We start from the raw sequence: 20,536 nt of genomic DNA, 5'->3' as shown, positions 1-20,536 counted from the left end.
GCAGCGCTGTGGGCGGAACCATAAGGATGTGTCTATTCAATTCTTTTGATTTCTAAGCGAATCTCTTAGCTTCACCAGCATTGGTGTAAACAGCACCAGTGGGAAGCAGTTTGTTTATGTGAAGATGAAACTAATATCACAGCAATCTGGAAGTCTGATTAAGTGGTTAAGGCGCGTTCCACATAGACTCTGATGCCTGACAGCGAGGTTCGATTCCCAGGCACAGTATGGTATGTCACTCCCTGACTCTCTCCCTGTTTCCTGTCTCTCCACTGTATTATCAAATAAATGCAGAAAATCCCCCCAAAATATCTTATATAAAAAGGCTGAAGTGGCCTGCAGGTAAAGCTTTAACCACACAACATTTTATGTGTGAGGCATAACCAAATATGGGGTCCAGGCCAGTCTATGACGTCAGTATCATCATGTCATATTGACAGACAGACAGACAGACACAGAAAGTTCCTGTAAAACGGGCCCCTCCTGCAAACTTTGAAGACAGTCATAGCCAATCGGAAAGTACAATGAAATATCTGACTGATACATGTTGATTGGGTCAACGTCATATCATTTTTGGGGCGGTGTAGCCGCCCCCTATAAGTGAGTTTTGGACACCGACCAAAATATTTGTATACCCCCCTAACCCTTCCATTGTTAATGCAAATCGATACTTTTGCAAAGTCAGCCAATCACATTACAGCTAGTGTCATCACCACTAACTGTAATGTGATTGGCTGACTTTGCAAATTCAGGACTGTGATTGGCTAGCGAAACACATGACACATGTGCAGCCCTATGAATAGCAGTATGGACTTTAAAAAAAGTCATTTATCCTTTTTGGATAAGTGAGTCATGTTGTGATGACCACACACCGCCCACTTCACACTGGGTGTGATTTTTTCTTTTAACTTGCATTTAACTTGCATAAAGCATCGGATAACCTCAATGCATGTCCCGAATCTGTCTTGAGATTAAGGTTTGCCAGACACACTCAGCTGCTTCTTGATGAGGTGACCGACCAGGATCTGAGGACGTTGCTGGTAGTTGTGGAGAACCTCATGAGAGCTGTTCAGCTGGTCTCCCTTCAGACGATCCAATAATGTCACACAGACCACAGCCGCTCGTAGACCACTCAGTTTGCACATGGCAGCAAAGACTGTAGACTCCATCTCAATGTTGCGGACTCCGGCTTCGGAGGCTTTGGCCAAGTACTCTTGTTTGTCCTTCTCGGTGTAGAAACAGAACGCTCCATCCAAACGGGCTTGGCCTTCGTAGAAGTCCATGGCACACATGGTGTTTCCAATGACCGTGTCAAACTGGTTCAGCTCCTCACCGCATCGGAGAAGCTCTTCAGCCAGGCCATGGTCCAGATTGGTGCTACGGGCCACCTTCTTCCCCAGGATCATCTGCTCAAACGTGGGCTTGAATTCGGCATCTACAGCCTGCTTGGAGACCACAACAGTGCCGGGCTCAAGACCTATTCCACCTGAGGTTCCAATGCGTATGACTGTAACATCTGTGCAACGTGCATGATGAAGGAGCTTTATAAGCTCATGTAGCATTATGGACGTGGATGGGACGCCTATTCCATGGCTGACAGAAAGCACAGGGCCAACTTTGTACATGGCATAGCGGTCTGTCCCTTCACAAATATTCGGGTAATTAGAATTGGGGTCCTCCAAACCCAGCACGCCAGCAATGTACTCGTTGAATTCTTTCATCCTCAAAGGACTTCCCGCAACACACACAAATTTGACATCGCCAAACATAGCTGGTATGTCGTGAGAGGAGGTTCCAAGATTGAAGTGGTAAAGCACGTCCTCTTTCATGGTGTCCAGGTGTGGGTTGCTTAACTGAACCAGAGACGCTTTATGCTGATCATCATTTGAGGCCATTTTACTTTGTAAAGCTTTTAGTAACTTATTCTATGAGAATATATACAGATACTGTATGTTTTCCTTTGGTCCGCCCAAAACATATATAGGGATCCCTGTATGCTGATGTCATTTGACATATCTATCCAAATTTGGAGTCATGTTAACATATTTCAACGTAACTCTGATACATACTCTGATGTCAGACGGTGGGCGGGCGGATCTCTGAGGTCACCCTCATGTCACCATGACTCACGTCGCCAATTTGACCAATATGGGTAGACAGGTAAAACGGGTATTGCATTCCCAATGGACAAATTAAAGAAAAAACACACTCATTTACTTCTACTACTTCTAAGTTACTATAACTTAACATTAACATTTGGCACTGATTGGTCCAGTGGTTTGCAAGATTAGCTCCGGACAAACACACAGACGGACAGACTGACCCTCTGACCCTCTTATAGACGGCAACCTCCTACAGAGCCATGCCATCAAAACATGACTGTATGTAACCTACCTCACACACTGTAGTCGGGCTGAAACTATACATTATTTTCTTAGCGATTATTCTATCGATCTTTATATATTTATTTTACATATCAAATAATCAACAAAAATAGTCTCAAGTAAAGTACAGATACTAAGAGAATGTACTTAAGTACAGTACTCAAGTAAATGTACTTCGTTACTGTCCTCTACTGCCTGGAACGTCCAGCCTCGTACATACTGTAACTGTTGCTAGAATGAGAATGACAAGCTATTCTTTCACATAATAAATGGGTATTCCTCCCAAAAGATGATTCTATCTCATTATTCACTCTCCACTGGAACCAATAAACACATCTAGACACATTTTCTTTTCTTTCCAAAGATACTTTTAACGTCTGCATGGTAACGATACTAAAACTGTTGAGATACTGGCTCCAAACAGGAATGAAAATGAGGTAGAATCATGCTGCCACAAGACTGTTTTTAAAAGGTTATTATTTTCTTTTCTTTTCTTTTAACATGGCGGCACAGAGTCCATCAGTGTGTTTGACCAAGCTTCAAACTGATAATGTGATATCCACAAGTTGAAGAAAGTGACACAATAATTCATAACAACATAACACAACAACGGTACAACATAAAAGAGAGCAGATAACATACAGAATTGGCTGGGGGGGATATGCATATTTTAGAAAAACAAAACCATGAACTTCGGGTATCAATTCACATAAATAGAATTTCTGAATTGAACTCTTCAACTTTCACATTCACACTGATGTGGTTTAAGGCAGCGGGAAACATGTCTTTACCTCTAGGACTTTCCCTGTGATAAAGTGCTGGCATTCATCACATTGTACGCCAAAGTGGGTCTGGTAGTCTCTCTCGCAGTAAGGGACACCGTCTCTGAGGGAGCACAGGGATTTACAGAGTAATGTCACAAGATGTTCTTACAGCAGTATATAGGCTACTGTATGAAGGGACTGTGAATAGAAGCAAGGCAGGATGTGGACTCACTTGCTGATGTATTCTCCACTCAGCTCTTTGCCACATGCTTTGCACTTGAAGCAGCCCAGGTGCCACTGTCCATCCAGGGCTAACAGGGCCTGGCCATTCTTGATGTCTCTACCACAACCTGCACAGTCTGTAAAAATACATAAATAAATATATATAAATGATATATATAAATACAAATAAATAATGTAAAAAGTGAAAATAAATAAATAATAATGAAAAAATTATATAAAAAACATCAGATAAAACAAATCTATAAAGAAATGCTCACATCATTTAGATACAGTATACACCAACACTCAAACGGAACATGTTGTTTAACCACCTTCAACCTGGCGTCGCTATTTTGGCCGTGTCATTGTAGGCGAGAACTTTCAATTATGTTCAGCGTCGCAATGCATCACGTCGCAATGCATCATACTGTGGCTTTTACATCAGCTATTTTCATCTGCCACCGTCGTATGACGAAGTATAAATAGGGAATAAGTGCTTAACAGCTGAATAAATGCAGTCAAAGCCTTAGTAATTCTATACGTTACACTAAAGTTAAAAAGGCCAAGGGACCATGCATTTGCTGCCGTAGCTGCTGAACAGTCTCACTGTGTCTGATGATGTTTTTCTGATTTCTCCACAGATGTGATATCGATCTAACTATCCATCTATCTATCCATCTATCTATCTATCTATCCATCCACCTATCCATCCATCTATCCATCAATCTGACATCCATCCATCTGACATCCATCTATCTGACATCCATCCATCCATTTAGTCCATAACAAAAAATCTATTTGAATTCTTTCATGTTTATTCGTTGGTATATAAATAAATATATTATTCAAAAACGCATTAAACAAAAACGCAACGAATGGAATAATCACTAAGAAAATAATTGATAATAGCAGCTGTAAATTCCTTATAGCCTATTACCAGTAGATGGCATTACAAGTCTAATACTTTTACTTTCTAGTAGAGTCAATCACCCAGTATTCAGAATTTTGGTTAGACTACAAAAGGTGCATAGTGTATAATGCACCTATAATTATAGACTGATACGTAATTATATACTACTGAATTCTACCAAATGGTAATAGGAAGATTATCTTAAACCAGATCATAAAGAACTGCAGGAGAGTAAACTGCAGGAAATCTCAATGTTTCAAAAAAAACAACGGCTTATCTGAGTCTTTTATCTGATAATCACTTCCCCTTATAATGATTGAGCATTTCCACTGAGGCATGCTACAAAGAGCCCATTGAGCTCAACAAGAATGTGCTTTTGTGTGCATGTGTGCGTGTGCGTGCGCGTGCGTGCGTGCGTTGTGTGTTGTGTGTTGTGTGTGTGGTGTGTGTGTGGTGCGTGCGTGCGTGCGTGCGTGCGTGCGTGCGTGCGTGCGTGCGTGCGTGCGTGCGTGTGTGCGCATACTCATGCATGCCTAGATGCATGAGTATGTGTGTCTCTGTGGTTGGGGCCATAATACTAGAGCATCTCTCTGGCAGCCTCAAATAAATTCAAATAAATGAATTAATCCAGTTTGACAGAAACCGCAATCTAAAATAGCAAATCTACATGCTCCAAAAGACCTACAGATTGCTATCGTACGATGGAGCATAAATTAGGCATCAAGGGTGGACTTTATTTCATTACTTGCCTAATAATCCAACCTTTATAACAAATGGAAATAACGTTGACGTTTTCTTACTTACTCAGACACTGAGCAGTAAAGCCTGATACTGTTGGTTAATTAAAATAAATTAAGCTCAAGAGCCTATTCTTCCCCAGTCCCATTCCTAGATTATAAATGTACAGTTCAGTAACTAGCTGACAGCTGTTGGTGCTGGAGACATTTCCCATTCTTGAAGTTACTCTGAGCAGTCATTTGTGTCTTGGCTACTTCTCTTATATGGTTTCCTGCACAGCTTCCAAAAGCCAACACACAGTGCAAAAACACCCAAAAGCAAAGATTTCTGGGGTTTCTTTGTTTTCCAAAGCTTGGAGAAATATTTGTGGATCCTTTTGTGTCGTTCATTGTTTTGCTGTTATTATTATTGCTTCGTTTTTTAAATGATTGCTAGAGAGAGATCCTCTTAGGCCTTTGGTTTTGTGAGTCTTTGCATAATCCCTGCCATAATAATTTCAAGGTTAAGTATGTACTGTATGAGAGTGTCGACGGGCAGAGTCATTAACCTTGGTTGACCTACAGGGACCAATGGATTGGAGAGTGACCTGATTTGTGAGGTAACAGACTCATGTTGTTACCTGGAACTGGTAAACCTTTTTACCTGATCCCTGTTGAAGTCTTTTGATGTATGTATGATTAATTATGCTTACTAATTTTTTTTTTTTTTCACATTTTCTGAAATGTGAAATTCCCTAGCAAACTTATTTTTAAATCAATGCCTTGTTGCTTAAAATAGCAACGGAAGAGCTCAGACATTCAGCACAACCCTATAGCATAAATGATGTCACCAACCATTATATCTGAGCAAACTCAAATTAAATCATTAAACTGAAAATGATACAGACCACTTGCAATATACATTTTTAACACAAATCTAAAATAACCTGTTGAACTTGGCCTGCCATTTACAACAGCAACTTTGAATAATGACAGATACATAAACATAATACAGTACATCTCCCCCATGACTCTTAAGGAGGATAGTTATTAATCTGCAAGTCTGATACCTGACACTGAAGGTCTCTTAAGGTAGTGGTTCTCAACCTGTGGGTCGGGACCCCCAGGGGGGCGCTCTACCTCCTGAGCTCACAACACCTCGCTGTGCGAGGCGTTGTGAGCTTGTAGATCTGCTATTTTCACAATATTTATCTGTGGAACCGAGTCAAACAAAATGTAATGCCTACAATCCTAAGTGCTTGTAAGGGTGGGGGGTCCGCAGTTCAAATATGTTTATTTTGGGGGGGTCCCCAGTTCAAATATGATTATTTTGGGGGCTCACGGCCTGAAAAGGTTGAGAACCACTGTCTTAAGGTGTACTCACTGTTTGAATTGATGTCTTTCGGGGTGGGAGACATGGGTTGGACACAGCGCTGGCAGAGGCAGTCCTTCCCGGTGAACGTGACACGATTCCCAGCAGGAAAGGGCCGTCTGTAAGAACAGACAGAGACAGACAATAATTACCAAGTTCCCATCTTAGCTAGATGGATGGAATGCTTTTCGTGCCCTTAAAAAATAAAATGTTTATAACATTTTACAAATGTTTTGTCAATTACCATTTTAGGATAACTCAATTGATTTAATTTAAACATAGATTTTTGCACACTAGAAAGTATTTGTGCCCGCATAATGTGCTTACTTGCAGAAGGTGCACACAAAACAGGCAGGGTGATATGCCCTCCCCAAGGCTGTGACCACTTCCCCCTCCACAAACTCCCCACAGTTGGTGCAGCGGGTGCCATGGAGCCTCTGGTAGTCCACCGTGCACAAGTGCTCCTCGTCCTTCACGAAGAACCCTCCACGGGCCAGGTCACATCCGCACACTACAAGTACACAAAACACCAGGCCCACGTTAATTTAAATAATAACACATCCAAAACACATTACACAACCACAATGTAAACTCTTCTCAGCTGTACCTTAACATTTCTTTTAATTCTAATTACAGGGCTTGGGTGTGGTGAGTCAACATCATTCAACCGTATCATATCATTTCAAATCCAGAATACCGGTAAGTGCATGGAGCCAAAACATTGTATTACTCTTGGAACACTCTGCAGTGTGAGACTGCTTTGATTGTACCTAAATGTACAATATATGTGAACATGTCATGTACATTGCACATGTGTAGGAGTGAATGTACTGTATGTCTCTCTGTGCCTCTCTGTGTGTGTGGGCTTGCGCGCGTGTGTATGTGCGTTTTCTATACAGTAACATGGCCGCCCGTGCGTGTGTGTTCGTTTCAGTGTATAGGAGTCTGTGCGAGTGTGTATTTACCAGCATAGATTTAGAAGCACTGACTGACCCTATATCAGTGCAATGACAGGTTTTTGGCAGCCACAGCTATCTCTCAGCTTGTCCAGAGTCATTTGATAGCGCTCGTTTCCGGCACCGTCCCTCTAAACAAGCCTCTGTCCTGACACAATAGAATGCACTCAGACGCCAGGGACAGAGTATCGTGGTTCTATTCCTGTCTTATTGTCAGCGTATCACAGCACAGACTGTGTATGTTAAAGCTGATATTATTGTTAAGACTGCATGAAGCTGGCCGGTTTAAAGAATAATCATTACAACTGTTCTCTCTTGGCATTGCTGAAGAATGCGGTAAAGAAGTCATGATGTGTAACTCAATACAATCTATATTTGAGCTGTTTTTAATCTTTCATTATTACATATTTTTATGAACTCTGGAAAAGTTATCATTGCTATTGTTGTTTTTATAGTTATTGTTTTGCTCCCATTTATCCTGGATCCAAAATAAATTCTCATTTCTATTCTATTTTCAACTGAACTGCGGGACTAAGACGTTTTAGCCAGAGATCATTCTTGGCATATGAAGGCAATTACCAACAGAAGACTGATCAAGCCTACTGAAATCATAGCAACAGGTTTTCTTTCATTTTCAATTTCAAATTAAACAGATGAACAGAATTGGTGGAGCAGACAAAATCATTCATTCAGTCATTGTAAAATGTCTGCAGGCTTCATGCTCTGTGAAAAGCCTCCATTGTTTTCTCTGAAGCCGTAAACAGCATTGCTGCGAAATTAAAGAGCTACAACACAAGAGGGCTGTCAGTGTAGATTAGCAAGGACAACTGTTTGTTACAGGATGTTCTCTTCACAGCACCATAACCCTGTACTGAGGACTATCCAACACTGAGTTGTTCTCCTGGCAACCGGAAGGCTCACCCCAAAACACACTCGCCCCCAGGTTAAGGTTAGGAATAAGGTTAGGATTAGGCATAGTTTTGCTGAGGTTAAGTTTAGGAATAAGGTTAGATTTAGGCATAGTTTTATGATCTCATGATCTCCACCTTCATGAGGCTAACTTTTCTTCACCAAAAAAATGTTTGTTTGCCCCAGACTTTCATGCTCCCCAGTAGATGAACTCTAGCCTGGCTTTGCCAGACTGATCACGTGGGATTCACTCACAATACCGTGGAGGCTAGATGAACTCTACTGATTTTGGTAACCCCCTGCCTTTACTCTAGAGTCACCCATAGCCCAACATTTCTACTTGCATAAAAAAGATATCTTGGAATCTAAAAGATGTGAGGAGGATTGCCATTGCCTAATTAGTGCCATTAGGGCTGGGTACTGGCAAGGACATCACAATGCAATATGTATCACAATACTTGGGACACGATATGATTCATAGCCTGATACATGATAAATGCAACATGATACGATTTATCTTACGATGCACTGTAATATTTAATTCACTGGAAATGTACTAGATTGACTGAAAATGTTGAGCTGAACCAACTGCATACCATCCAAGTAGTACATATGTACAACACATTACATGATAAAAATAATGTCACATTCATAACTAGGACCTCAGTGCTCACGCTTTTGAAAGGCATGAAAAAAACATGCCTGCTTGGTATGGGAACAATAACGCCTGAGCGACAGCTTAACATAAAGTCATACCGTCATACTCTAATTGCCCCGTGAATCTTGCTGAGTGCATTCATGGTCTCCAGAGGATGAACCATCAATCTTTTGTCCAGTACCACCCTCAGACCTAAATATAAACACTTCCTAAAAGGCAAATTGCAGATGAACCCTACTGATCTTGGTGGCCATATGGCCTTTTCAATTCAGTTTCTCCCAGCAGTGGATTAGGAGGTAGAACAAGCCACCTGGGATTCAGGAGACTCACAGTTCGATCCCAGCTCCTCCAGGCTTCGAGCCGAAGTGTCCCTGAGCAAGACAAAGACACTGAACCCCAAATTGGTCCCTGTGCGCCCCTTGGGGCTGTACACTGCTCCTAATAGGATGGGTCAAATGCAGAGTAAGCAAGTGATTTTCCTTATCACTATAAATACCCTTTAGCTGTTGTTTACATGTGTTAATCCATATACAATATACCCTAATTTTATTATGGAACATATAAATTGAAGTCGTCTATTTATTTTATTTTTTTCTTCCCCTCTAGTGAGAGTGTGGGGCTATAAGGTAGGCATTGTTGGTGACGGTTGGTACAAGGAGTAACACGGCCTCTAGGGGCTGCTAATGAGGCTTTTACAGAAAAACAAAAGTTATATTAAGCTGTTAGTGCCTTAAGTGATTTTGTTCTTCTGGTTGGTTAAGAGGTGGCCATTTTTTATATAATGAGCAAGCAAACTAATATTCATAACTTCAAACGCACATGCCATGACACACAGTAACACTACTCACCCTTGCAGGTAAAACACTTTACATGGAAGTGTTGGGACTGCACTCGAAGCGCCTCTCCCTTACACGACTCCCCACATCTGTGACAGAGAACGCGACGCTTCTCTGCTGGAGGACGAGGGCGGTACCCATCCTGTGCCACTGGACAAAAGAAAGGACACCGTCAGTATAATATAGTCATAGACAGTAACAGGAAAGAGTCGATTCCTAGCCAGTGCCATGTCACACAGAAGCAGCTTTAGTGCCTATCACCTTACCTTTAACTATTATCTGCATAGCAATGAGAAACAGTTACCATTTATACAACAAGCCACCACTTATATACCATGTTGGCGTTCATTACAAATTTGGTGAAACTTGTTGAGATGGGTGAAAAATGATCAAAACCAAAGATAGAGTTTGATCGACGCACATTATAGCAGGCCTCTCTCTCTCTCACTCCCTCCCTCTCTCTCTCTTTCTCTCTCTGATCCATACTCGTTCTGCCTCAGCAGCTCATTACAATGATCCCACAGAGATGTGCTCCTCATTGTGTTTACATAACCGAGGTTAATATGCAAGGCAAGCCTGCTGGCTTTTTTCCTTTTTAGCATGCAAGCATACAACATACAAATACACACGCACAACAATTATCAACAACACGCAGTGCATTGCTATAGAAATTATCCTGAGGACTGCAGGCTGTTCAGTGGCCTCCTGCCAAAACGAACAACAGGTCATAAACACAGGCAGCATAATATGAACTCTCAGCTTAGAAATGAATTCTAACTTCACAAATCAACACTAACAATATCATTCATAGCACACTTTGTACTGTTAACACAGTACAAAGTGTTAACTTATCCGCTTGTAAAGCCGAGTGTTTACAAATGTAACCAAATTGACCGTTTGATGAATTTGTACACTGACAGAGTTAAAAGTGGGGTCCAGGGACTCTCTGGGGTCCTTCAGGGGGTTCCAAATGGACCCTTACAGGTCTGTAACTCTGAGAGTGTCGAAGTTAAGGGCGTTTCAGGCAAACAATGGAACAGGAGCGCACACCAGTAGTGAGGAGGTGCTGACCACAGGAGATATATAACTGTTTCAAAGAAAAGAGGTCACACAGCTCACAGCCACGATGCAATAACTTTTTTTTTATTTTGTTTCGACACAATAGGTCTTCTTCAGGGTTAAGGGGAGTTAAGGGGGTTGAAATAAAAAAGTTTGAGAACCATTGGTGTAGGACATTCAGCTCTTTGTTTGCCCTGGCACTAAAAAGAGAGGATTTATTATTATTTAAAAAATTGGGGTTGGTGGGGGGGGGGAGCTGTCCTACCCCACCTCTCTATCTCTGTGGTGTTTATAATGGCAGGCGGTGGATGCCTTCATAATCTAATCACTGACCACTTGAAAGGCCCTGAACGTGATTAGGAGAGGAAAGAATGTGGCACACTGAGAGCGCTCCGACCTCCTCCTCCTCCTGCACACACGCACGTGTGCACGCGCACACACACACACACACACACACACACACACACACACACACACACACACACACACACACACACACACACACACACACACACACACACACACACACACACACACACACACACACACACACACACACACACACACTATGCAGTCGGTCTGTGATAAATGCCCATCCTGTTCAAGCTCTCTCTCTCTCTCTCTCTCTCTCTCTCTCTCTCCCCCTCTCTCTGTCTCAATCCTTTGTCATTCCTAGGTTATCTGCTGTAGTCTGGCTCGTACAAGGTTAGCAGGAGTCAACACCTGTTAATTAATTGCTTGGCTCCCATAAAAATTCCTAAATTGAATCCAGAGAGGAATAACAGACATAGCGGTGGCCAACTTACTCAGCTGCAATAGCCATTTGTGCTGAAAATAATTGGCCTCTTACGTGGGAAGGTGTTCCCTCCGCACTGGCAAACTGCAAGTAAGATCATTTTACGAACGTGAAGTTTATTCTTCTTGCTAAGAAAACTGAGTCAAGTATTATTGGTATGTGGCCTCTCGCGTACCCCACCCCTTAAGAGATTTGTTGCCATGGTGACACGCAAGTACCAACAAACTAGATTAAGAGGCCTTGCATTCCTAAATGTTAAGATAAAAGTTCATTGCAACCAGTCACACGCAGTAAAATCTTCAGGGTTAGTTTATCCATCTGTGAGTGTCACAATGCCAAAGCCTAGTGGATGAGCGCCGTTTTTCCATTGGGGAAGCACCTTGAAAAACATTGCCACAAAATCACCACAATAAAGGCATATCACTGTTAAATGGATAGTTCACCCCCAAAATGACTTTTTTTCCTATCGATTACACACCCTTGAGTCTTGAGCCTTGAATTCATAGAGATTTTTTTTGTTTTTGTCGCATTCCTGAGCCAATCATTTGATGACCGGCAGAGTCTCTGGTAGGAGACTCAAAGAGTCTCCATTTACTCTGCCGGTCATCAAATTAATGGCTTAGGAATGCGACAAAAAAATCGTAAAAATCTCCATGACTTCAATGCTTTATGGGGTGTGTGATCGATAGAAAAAACATTTTTTTTTGGGTGAACCATCCCTTTAATGCCAGTGTGAAACAAATATTATAAACGGAAAAGAAAACCATAACCGATCAAAATGTAGAATCTGTATTAGCTCTACACACAGAGAAAGACCATCCATTTGAGAGTTTTTCGTATTTTCTATCTTTGATAGCTTGTCCAGGAAATCCATCAATTGTGATTGTATTATTTAATTCTTATATTTTATATTTATCATTTCAACTAGTTGTATTTCCTGCAAATATTGCATTGTTTTTATTGTAGTGACTGTGCATATATATTGACTGTATATATGTATTTTACATAATGTATTACAGTATAGGTATTTAGATTTAGTTTTATTTTATTTTCACACTAAATTAATGTCAAATAATTGTTTTCTGTAGAAAGGAGACACAAAACTAGAAAGCCAGTCCCCTGATGGAGGTTTCAAACATCAGTTTCTCCACGTCCATGTACACCAGTGCCACATACCAGTCCTAACACTTGGCCTTTCTTGATCTCTCCTAGAATGGCATGGCTGCGACAGTGTTAAGTATTAGCAAAAGGTACATTTAGAAGGATGGAGAAACATGAGAGCGACAGCTAATCATGGATACCCCTATATCTCCAGCTTGTAAAACCTCAGACTGTGTGTGAGTGGTCCGGACACTATAATAAGCATCTAGACTCATTGTCGTGGGCTGAAAATAGCCGATGTTTAAGACATGTACAGGATTGTCCATTACATTTTCTTTCAACCGTTGTATGTGGTTTGATGAAATAGGAGGACAGTGCCAACCTTAATGCATCAACAAAACAACTAAAGATTTTTTTTTATTTTGAACAAAAAAAATAAAAATTGACAGTGGACCTCCTTACTGAAACCGCAATGAAGCAATATAAATGGAATGTGAATGAATAGGGACTTTCACAAAATGATGCAATGCTTTTTCATTGGAGACTTCTTAAGAATCTGCTCTCTCTTATACAATCCTGAGTTTGAATCCCAGAACTTGGTCCTAATAGTGTGAAGGGACGAGCGTGTTGCATTCCTCACAGGATCAAGTTAAGATTGAAGACATCTCATGGTATTGCCTCTGATAGTTTTGTATAGCCATGCTATATTAGGCCTGAACTTCATTTCAAGAAAGAAAAGTCTTGCATGCTGCTCAGTTTCAGGCCCCATGTGTTTGCAAACCGATAGTCCCCTAAGGTAAACACACACTCCAGTGACAGTGATTCTAATCTCGTATATTACACAGCCAGACAGCGTCTCATTTGATTGGGAGTCTGGTTAATTTGCTCTGCATTATTTAAACAGCAAGTGTTTGAGGATAATCATCGACTAGATGATGTGCTGCTCTAGACACTCTCACACCAACACTTTCAATGACTGGCCAGCTCAGACGAACCCACTGCAACTCAGATACAGTTCAAAAAACTAAATCACTGCAAGGCCTTCCTAGTAATTAAACAACACTGCGGAAAACACACGTAGAAGCTTGTGATGCTTACAATTATGGAGTGTCTGAATGTCCTTTACGCTACCTCTGCCAATCTTACTTGGGTACAGAGAAGAGTTTAGCCACTGTTTTGGGATCTTTGCCATTCTAGGCAAAAAATACATTTTGTACAAAGAATGTCATAGGTACCTCAAAGATTTTCAACAGTTAAAAAAGAAAGAAAAGAAAAGGTTTTCAACAATAGTAGATCTGTAGATCTGCTATTTTTGAAATAGGGCTTAAGTGGTTAATGCTGTACAGGACATGTAAGTGAAATGTCAGGACCAATGTGGTCCCTTCTGGAATGTGCAATAGTTGGCACGACTGCCATCCCTTGTAGCACTTTGCAGCTATGTCATAGTGCAACACGTCAGTTATTCTATTACAGGCATTGCACTGATCTTATCTTTCACCACTCAGCCTTCAACAATTAGCCGCACCACAATGAGACAAGTGTTTCCAGCCAACTAATAGACCTTAACCACGTAACAACTTTAACAACAAGGGCAAACGTTCTTTCTACATAGACAAGACACCGCAATGATGTACAAAGTCAAGTCCTCAGTGTTAATTTAACTCTGAAAGTGTAAAAGTTTACACATGCTCTCAGATTAAATCAACTCTCAGATTTTACTGTTTCCAATTAAGACCTGTGAAACAGTGATCACAGGTCACACATTTTAGTGGCAAGGTGAAACTACTAACATATTGTTTTTCTAATGTCTCATTAATAAATGATTTGAAAAGATAAATGCCATCAAATTTCCAGGCGTGTCTTACAAACATACATTTCTATGAGTTATGATTATAACAAACAAAAAACAAAGAAGCACGACTTTGCAACAAAGGAACTTGATCACCTTAAAACTCAATACTTTCAAACAAGTTGATAACAAATAAAAATCTGAGTTAAACACAAAGTTTAACACAAACATTTAGTCTATAGATACAGAAGGTACAGTCAAATCCAGAGTGTTAATTTGACTAAATATGGACCTGTGAGGATCCATCCATACGCACAAGCTCACACTACAGACACACAATAACAAACCAGCAATTCTCCCAGCCATGCTGCTCAGCCCCTGAGAATGTGTGTACCTTTCTCTTCCACCATGACCAGTGGCTCCTGCTCGTCTGCCTGGGGTAACTGTAACTCCCACCGCAGTGGATCACACAGTGGAGTGAGGGAGGGGAAGAATACAGGACATACATACAGCCAGGCCAGGGGAGAGAGGGGGAGGGACAATATAAAGACAAGAGAGCAACAGAGAGGGGCAGGAGGTGAAGAAGAAACAGAAGAAGGAGGTATGCAGCAAGCGTGCGCGCGTGCGTGCGTGTGTGTGTATAACAGAGATGGAATCTCACTTGCAGAAACAGTGGGAGTGCTGGGGGACAGGGGATATCACAGCCTTTCTTACATGGTGTGTACATACAGTACAATGAAACACTCAGGCACATGGTGGTGCACAGAGAGAGAACACACACACACACACACACACACACACACACACACACACACACACACACACACACACACACACACACACACACACACACACACACACACACACACACACACACACACACACACACACACACACAACTATTATTTGAGTACAGGAAGCGCATCTTTTCTAAAAAAAACAAAAACACTGAAAGTTGTCAGAGGGGATTCATATGAAAACCAGAGAGGAAACGCTATGTCCATGAACAGCTGAGATGTTGTTAATCTGTTCTTCCAAAATGTATTTACCTATGGAAGTATTTAGTGCAATGCATATACTGTACAAAAGGAAACTGATCACCTCTCTATCTTACTGAAGGACAGAATACTAGTCCCCCCAAGCCTAGATATACTGTATTATGAATCCAGAGTTGCATATTGAATGATAATGTGGGTTAAAGTATGGAGTTACATCCTTAATACAGTAACTTGAATTCCATATACGGTATCTTCCTGCATAAAAGTCACAACTCCATCCAATCATACAATTATTCTTACTCTTACTTGTCATTCTTATTCTTTATTTAATGTAACTGCAATGCCACTCCTTTATACCTGCCGTAAAATTGTGATGTGACCATTAACCTCAAATACATCATTTGCTGTTCTAAGAGACATCTTCTCTTCATCAAACAGAATGACAAGATATCTTAGTCAGAGGAAAAAAACTCTCCATCAGTATCTGCAGCTTCATGGGGGCAACCTGATTGATTGCTGAGTGGTTATAGCACATACAGTACTACTGTACGTGGCCTCAAATGCTCCGGACCATTTGCTGCATGTCACTCTCTCTCTCTCCTACACTCTCCATAATGTTTACTGACTCTCTCCACTGTACCTATGAATAAAGACTCAGAAAAGCTCCTCACTTGTTCCCAGAACTCCTACCGGATTTGTTTTTAAACACCGTGGCACCTCTCTTTTGCTCATTAAAATATGCTCCCCCATACCCATTTACCACTATGCTGGATTTTCCAGCACAAGCTGAATGGCTTAACAATTATCTGTATCCCTGCGAAAAGTATTTACCAATTTCTGGACAAACTGTCTCACTGCCGTTTATAAAAAAACGGAAACAAACTGATGGTAGAAACTAATTTTGTCTTGCTAGTCTATTGTGTTGTGAAGTTTTTTGATAGACTAGTGATGGTTAGCCAGGGAGACATGCAACAGAGGAGGGTGAAAGTTGGCTTGTTCTGAAACTTAATGGCTTGGGGCTGAGTATTGTACAATGCAGATTTAATCCATAAAAAAAAAACGTTCTAGCATTGTGAAATGGTTGACACAAGCTGACACGGTTATAATTTTCACATCGCAGGAATACATTTATCCACAGTAATACTGGTATGGAGGGTACGCATCATCGGGTCCTTTTCAGATGGTCTTCACCTAGCGTACCCCATGAACTGATCAATTACCTATACTAAAATACCTACTTAAACTCTATACGCTTCATTGACCGGGGTCCCCCAAGGGTCTGTACTTGGCTGCGTCAAATCACTTCAAAGAAAATAGATTATCTGTGAGCGTGTAGATCAGCTATTTCCGCCGAATGTTCACCTATTATGACAAGGCCAGCATATAAGGAGGCTAGTTTCATGTGGTTTCATGTAAATGCACTGTACATGAGCGTCAAATACTATGTGATGTCTGGGACAGCACTCAGTCTACTGTGGCATAGGTGAGACGGTAACATGAAGAGTGGGCACTAGTCTGATAATGATGTACTGTGCATGTTCACATCATGTATACTTTACATTACTTAAAACCATTTTTTAAATGTTATTTTGGACAAAATAGAACATTTTACATTGAGGTGCTCACTCTTCCTTAGTGCCCACTCTTCTTGCATCCGGTCAGACAACTGTCACTGCATTGTTTATCATGCTACTCTGATAAGTGTGTAATTTAATGAGTAAAACAGGAAGGGTAGGACACAGCATAGATGATACTTACTAAATGGCAGGCTGTCAGGCGGCATGCCGACCATCTTTTCACACAGGACGTAGTCGTCAGGGTTGAGGAAAGGAAGTTGCTCCATCATGGCCTGCCTAGGGATGAGGTAAATAACCTGTGCCACTTCCCCATTCTCAATGATCGTATTGCGCCTGACCGAGTTCTTCCATTTGGCCCGGTCATAAACCACCATCTCTTCCTCGTGGCTGGTGCCACAGATCCTGCCAAGGCTGCCGAGGTTGGGAAGGTTGGGCATGTTGACACCGCCGAGGCCCCCCGCGTCCAACAGCCCGGGCTTCACGCTGACGCCCACGGAGCGATCACACATGCACTGGATCTGAAACTAAACAAAAACACAGTCTCACGACACAGTCTCACGAAAAAGGCAAATCCTTTTCCTCGAACGTCAGGTATTAAAGGTTACTCATACTCTCTAAGAGCAGGGCGTGGATGTCAAGTTGGCCGTCAGGCTGTAAAAGCCTAACTCCTACTTCATTCCCTTTAAGAAGATTAAGAAGGGGATATATATAGGGTTTATCTGCAGGGCAAACAGAGGATCTGACCTCTGTATCCACCCCTCCATATCAGCCTATACCTTTACCCTACATGTTCAATGACTTATCTCAGCGTGTCATGTAAAAGGTAGTCCCAGTAATCCCTTGTGATTGGGCGGGAGATTATAAACAACAGCCTTGTAGCCAAACATCTCTAACCAGGCATGTATTGCAGTTTAATGTTCATATGTAAAGCTTCTAACCCACAGCACTACAAGCCATCAATTTATTTTCATCAGAACACATTTCTGAACTTTGACCAGATTATAACTGGATCCAAAGAGACATCAGGATACTTAAGTAAGATTTGTGTAAGATTTGCACCCTAACCATGGACCTCAACCTAATGATAGCATTATGAGCTTTTCTGTTGCTCAATTTATCAATTGAGTTAAACAGTAGTATTCAGTTTTTAAAAAATGTATAAAATATATAAAGTATATTTTAATGACCTGAACAGAACAGTGAGAATGGACATGTTTCAGTACTCTCTAGTACACACACACACACACACACACACACACACACACACACACACACACACACACACACACACACACACACACACACACACACACACACACACACACACACACACACACACACACACACACACACACACACACACACACACACACACACACACACATCAACCAAATGTGAACAAACACCTCATCCCACTCCAGTAGGTCAGAGCGCTGGGTTGCTCACATTCATGACAGCTGTTCTTCGTGTCCTTGAAAAATACTCAGCTAGAATATCATTGGCCTCATAGTCTTAGGCTTGTCCTGAGCATGAGCAGTATGAATGTCAACTGTTTTGTTACATCTGCAGCAAAACACTGCAGCAGACTCCACAATAAGTCCTTCTGGGGACTGAGGAGAGACAGGATTAAGATAATAGATAATGGCAATGCAACATTAAATCAAAAATGTTAATGTAATAACATTAACCCTATTAAATAAAATAACAATAACCCCATTAAAACATTTTTATTATGTAATTTCTTTCCCCCATATTGACCCCAAAATAGGGATACTAGTGTATCTGAGATACCAGCATATCTGAGAGTCTGAGAGTGTACAAATGTGACCAAATAGACCCATTTGGCTTACAGTTTGGAGTTACAAATGGATAAATTAACACTAGGATTTTAGTGTGGACAGGAGTCGGACACTTCCCTACAATTCTACCATTCTCTCTACAATGAACAGATTTCCTTAAACTTGCCATCTGTCAGGACGGGTGGGATGAGGTGACCACTAGACAGTATGTCTGAAACAAACTGAACACTGTTATGTTATAGTTTTATATAATAGTAACTCAACACGTCTAGCTATATCTGTCCGTTTCTATTTTGATACAGGCATACTGGAGTCCTTGCACTGTCAGTTGTCATATAAGAGAGGGACAGTGGTTTGCGCAACGTGTATCTGATACACAAGTATCATGTACCAATACATAGCCATCCCATCTCTGCCTGATGGGCGCACCACAAACAAATAGGTTACAGCAACACTGTTAGTAATGCAGTTTCACATACAGTACATTTACCATGTGAAGCTGCACCCTCTGCACCCTCTCCCACCTTGACAACAAAGACGTGCTGGGCTATGTTTGGCTGTTACTTGTCGAGTACAGCTATGCCTTTAACACCACCGTCCCCAACAGGCTGGCTAGCAAGCTGGCAAACCTGGGACTCAAGGTTTGCTGACAACACAAACGACGAAGAGGGGGGCCTGTCTGGAGGAGCTGGCGGGCCTGCCAGGAGAACAGCCTCTTCCTGAACGTCAGAAAGACAATCGTGGACCTCTGTAAGCATAGCAGAGGTCTTACATGCCTCTCCAGATCAACAGGGCACTAGAGGAGAGGGTGAAGAACAGCTTCAGGTACCTCTCAGGGAGGAGCAAGATCACAGAGAGCCTGACCTAGCCTGGTAACCCCCCCCCCCCCCCCTTCCGGAAATCTCATTTGCATACAAAGGAGATTTCACCAGGCTAAGCCTGACCTGGAGAATGGCAGAATGCATACAGAGGGCCGGCTGTGGCAAAGAAAGTGAGACAATGCCTGTACCACCTCAGGCAGCTGAAGAAAGTCAAGGTCTTGGAGAAGATCCTGCAATCCCTTCTACTCTGCTACCACCCAGAGCATCCTGACAAGGGCCATCATCACTGCAGGGGAATAGCTCTTCCCAGGATCTGCGAGGGCTGTGGAAGGTGGCCGAGCGGTGACTCTCAGGCAGATCTCACCCCGTCACTGTAGGTCAGGACGCATAATATGCATAATACGCATAATATGCGTCCTGACCTACTGTCATGTGTAATATGACCTGCTGTCATATTATGACCGCACAAGCTATAGTAGGGCAAAAAGGATTATGAAGGCCCGTCCGGGCACCTAGGTCCCGACGGCCTTCGCTGCGTGTCACTCCCCAACTCTCTCTCCCCATTTACTGTCTGTATACTATCAATAAAGGCCGAAAATGCCCATGAAATGCCTGTTCACAGCTAAACACAAGTATAGACCCTATTCAAAGCAGACAGCTTTGACCAGCAGGATGTGACTGTTGGTGTTTTTCATTTACATGTTTCTGTGTGCGAGCATGGACAGTTCCTGCACGTTTAACACATTAACCCTGGCATGCATATTTTGGGGCGTGTCAGAAGAAAATGTTCAAATGTTTTCTTTCTTTCCCCACAATTTTTCAAAATTCTTTGAAAATAGCAGATCTACAAGCTCATAACGCCTCTCGAT

General features: G+C 41.8%; 2 protein-coding genes across 2 annotated transcripts in view; both read right to left on the bottom strand.

Annotated features, from left to right (window-relative positions):
* The window catches only part of LOC311060516 (actin-binding LIM protein 1-like), a 28,697-nt gene extending 13,764 nt beyond the window's left edge, over positions 1–14,933 (bottom strand). The window contains exons 1-6 of the mRNA XM_084078726.1: positions 14,867–14,933; positions 9,740–9,877; positions 6,696–6,879; positions 6,381–6,487; positions 3,381–3,507; positions 3,176–3,269 (exon numbers count right to left, since the gene is read on the bottom strand). Coding sequence (XP_083934852.1) covers positions 3,176–3,269; positions 3,381–3,507; positions 6,381–6,487; positions 6,696–6,879; positions 9,740–9,877; positions 14,867–14,882 — 666 coding nt within the window. The 5' untranslated portion in view covers positions 14,883–14,933. The remainder of the gene's footprint in view (positions 1–3,175; positions 3,270–3,380; positions 3,508–6,380; positions 6,488–6,695; positions 6,880–9,739; positions 9,878–14,866) is intronic.
* On the bottom strand, positions 972–1,847 carry LOC311059558 (uridine phosphorylase 1-like; the record flags this gene model as incomplete). Its single annotated transcript, XM_084077568.1, has 1 exon — positions 972–1,847. The coding sequence occupies exon 1, from the start codon at positions 1,827–1,829 to the stop codon at positions 972–974; it is 858 nt and encodes a 285-aa protein (XP_083933694.1). The 5' UTR covers positions 1,830–1,847.
* Positions 14,934–20,536: the final 5,603 nt, after the last annotated feature.

Source organism: Gymnoscopelus microlampas (assembly GCF_963454915.1).
Source record: "Gymnoscopelus microlampas genome assembly, chromosome: 14".
Taxonomy (NCBI): domain Eukaryota; kingdom Metazoa; phylum Chordata; class Actinopteri; order Myctophiformes; family Myctophidae; genus Gymnoscopelus; species Gymnoscopelus microlampas.
This window is presented reverse-complemented; position numbering and strand designations above follow the sequence as displayed.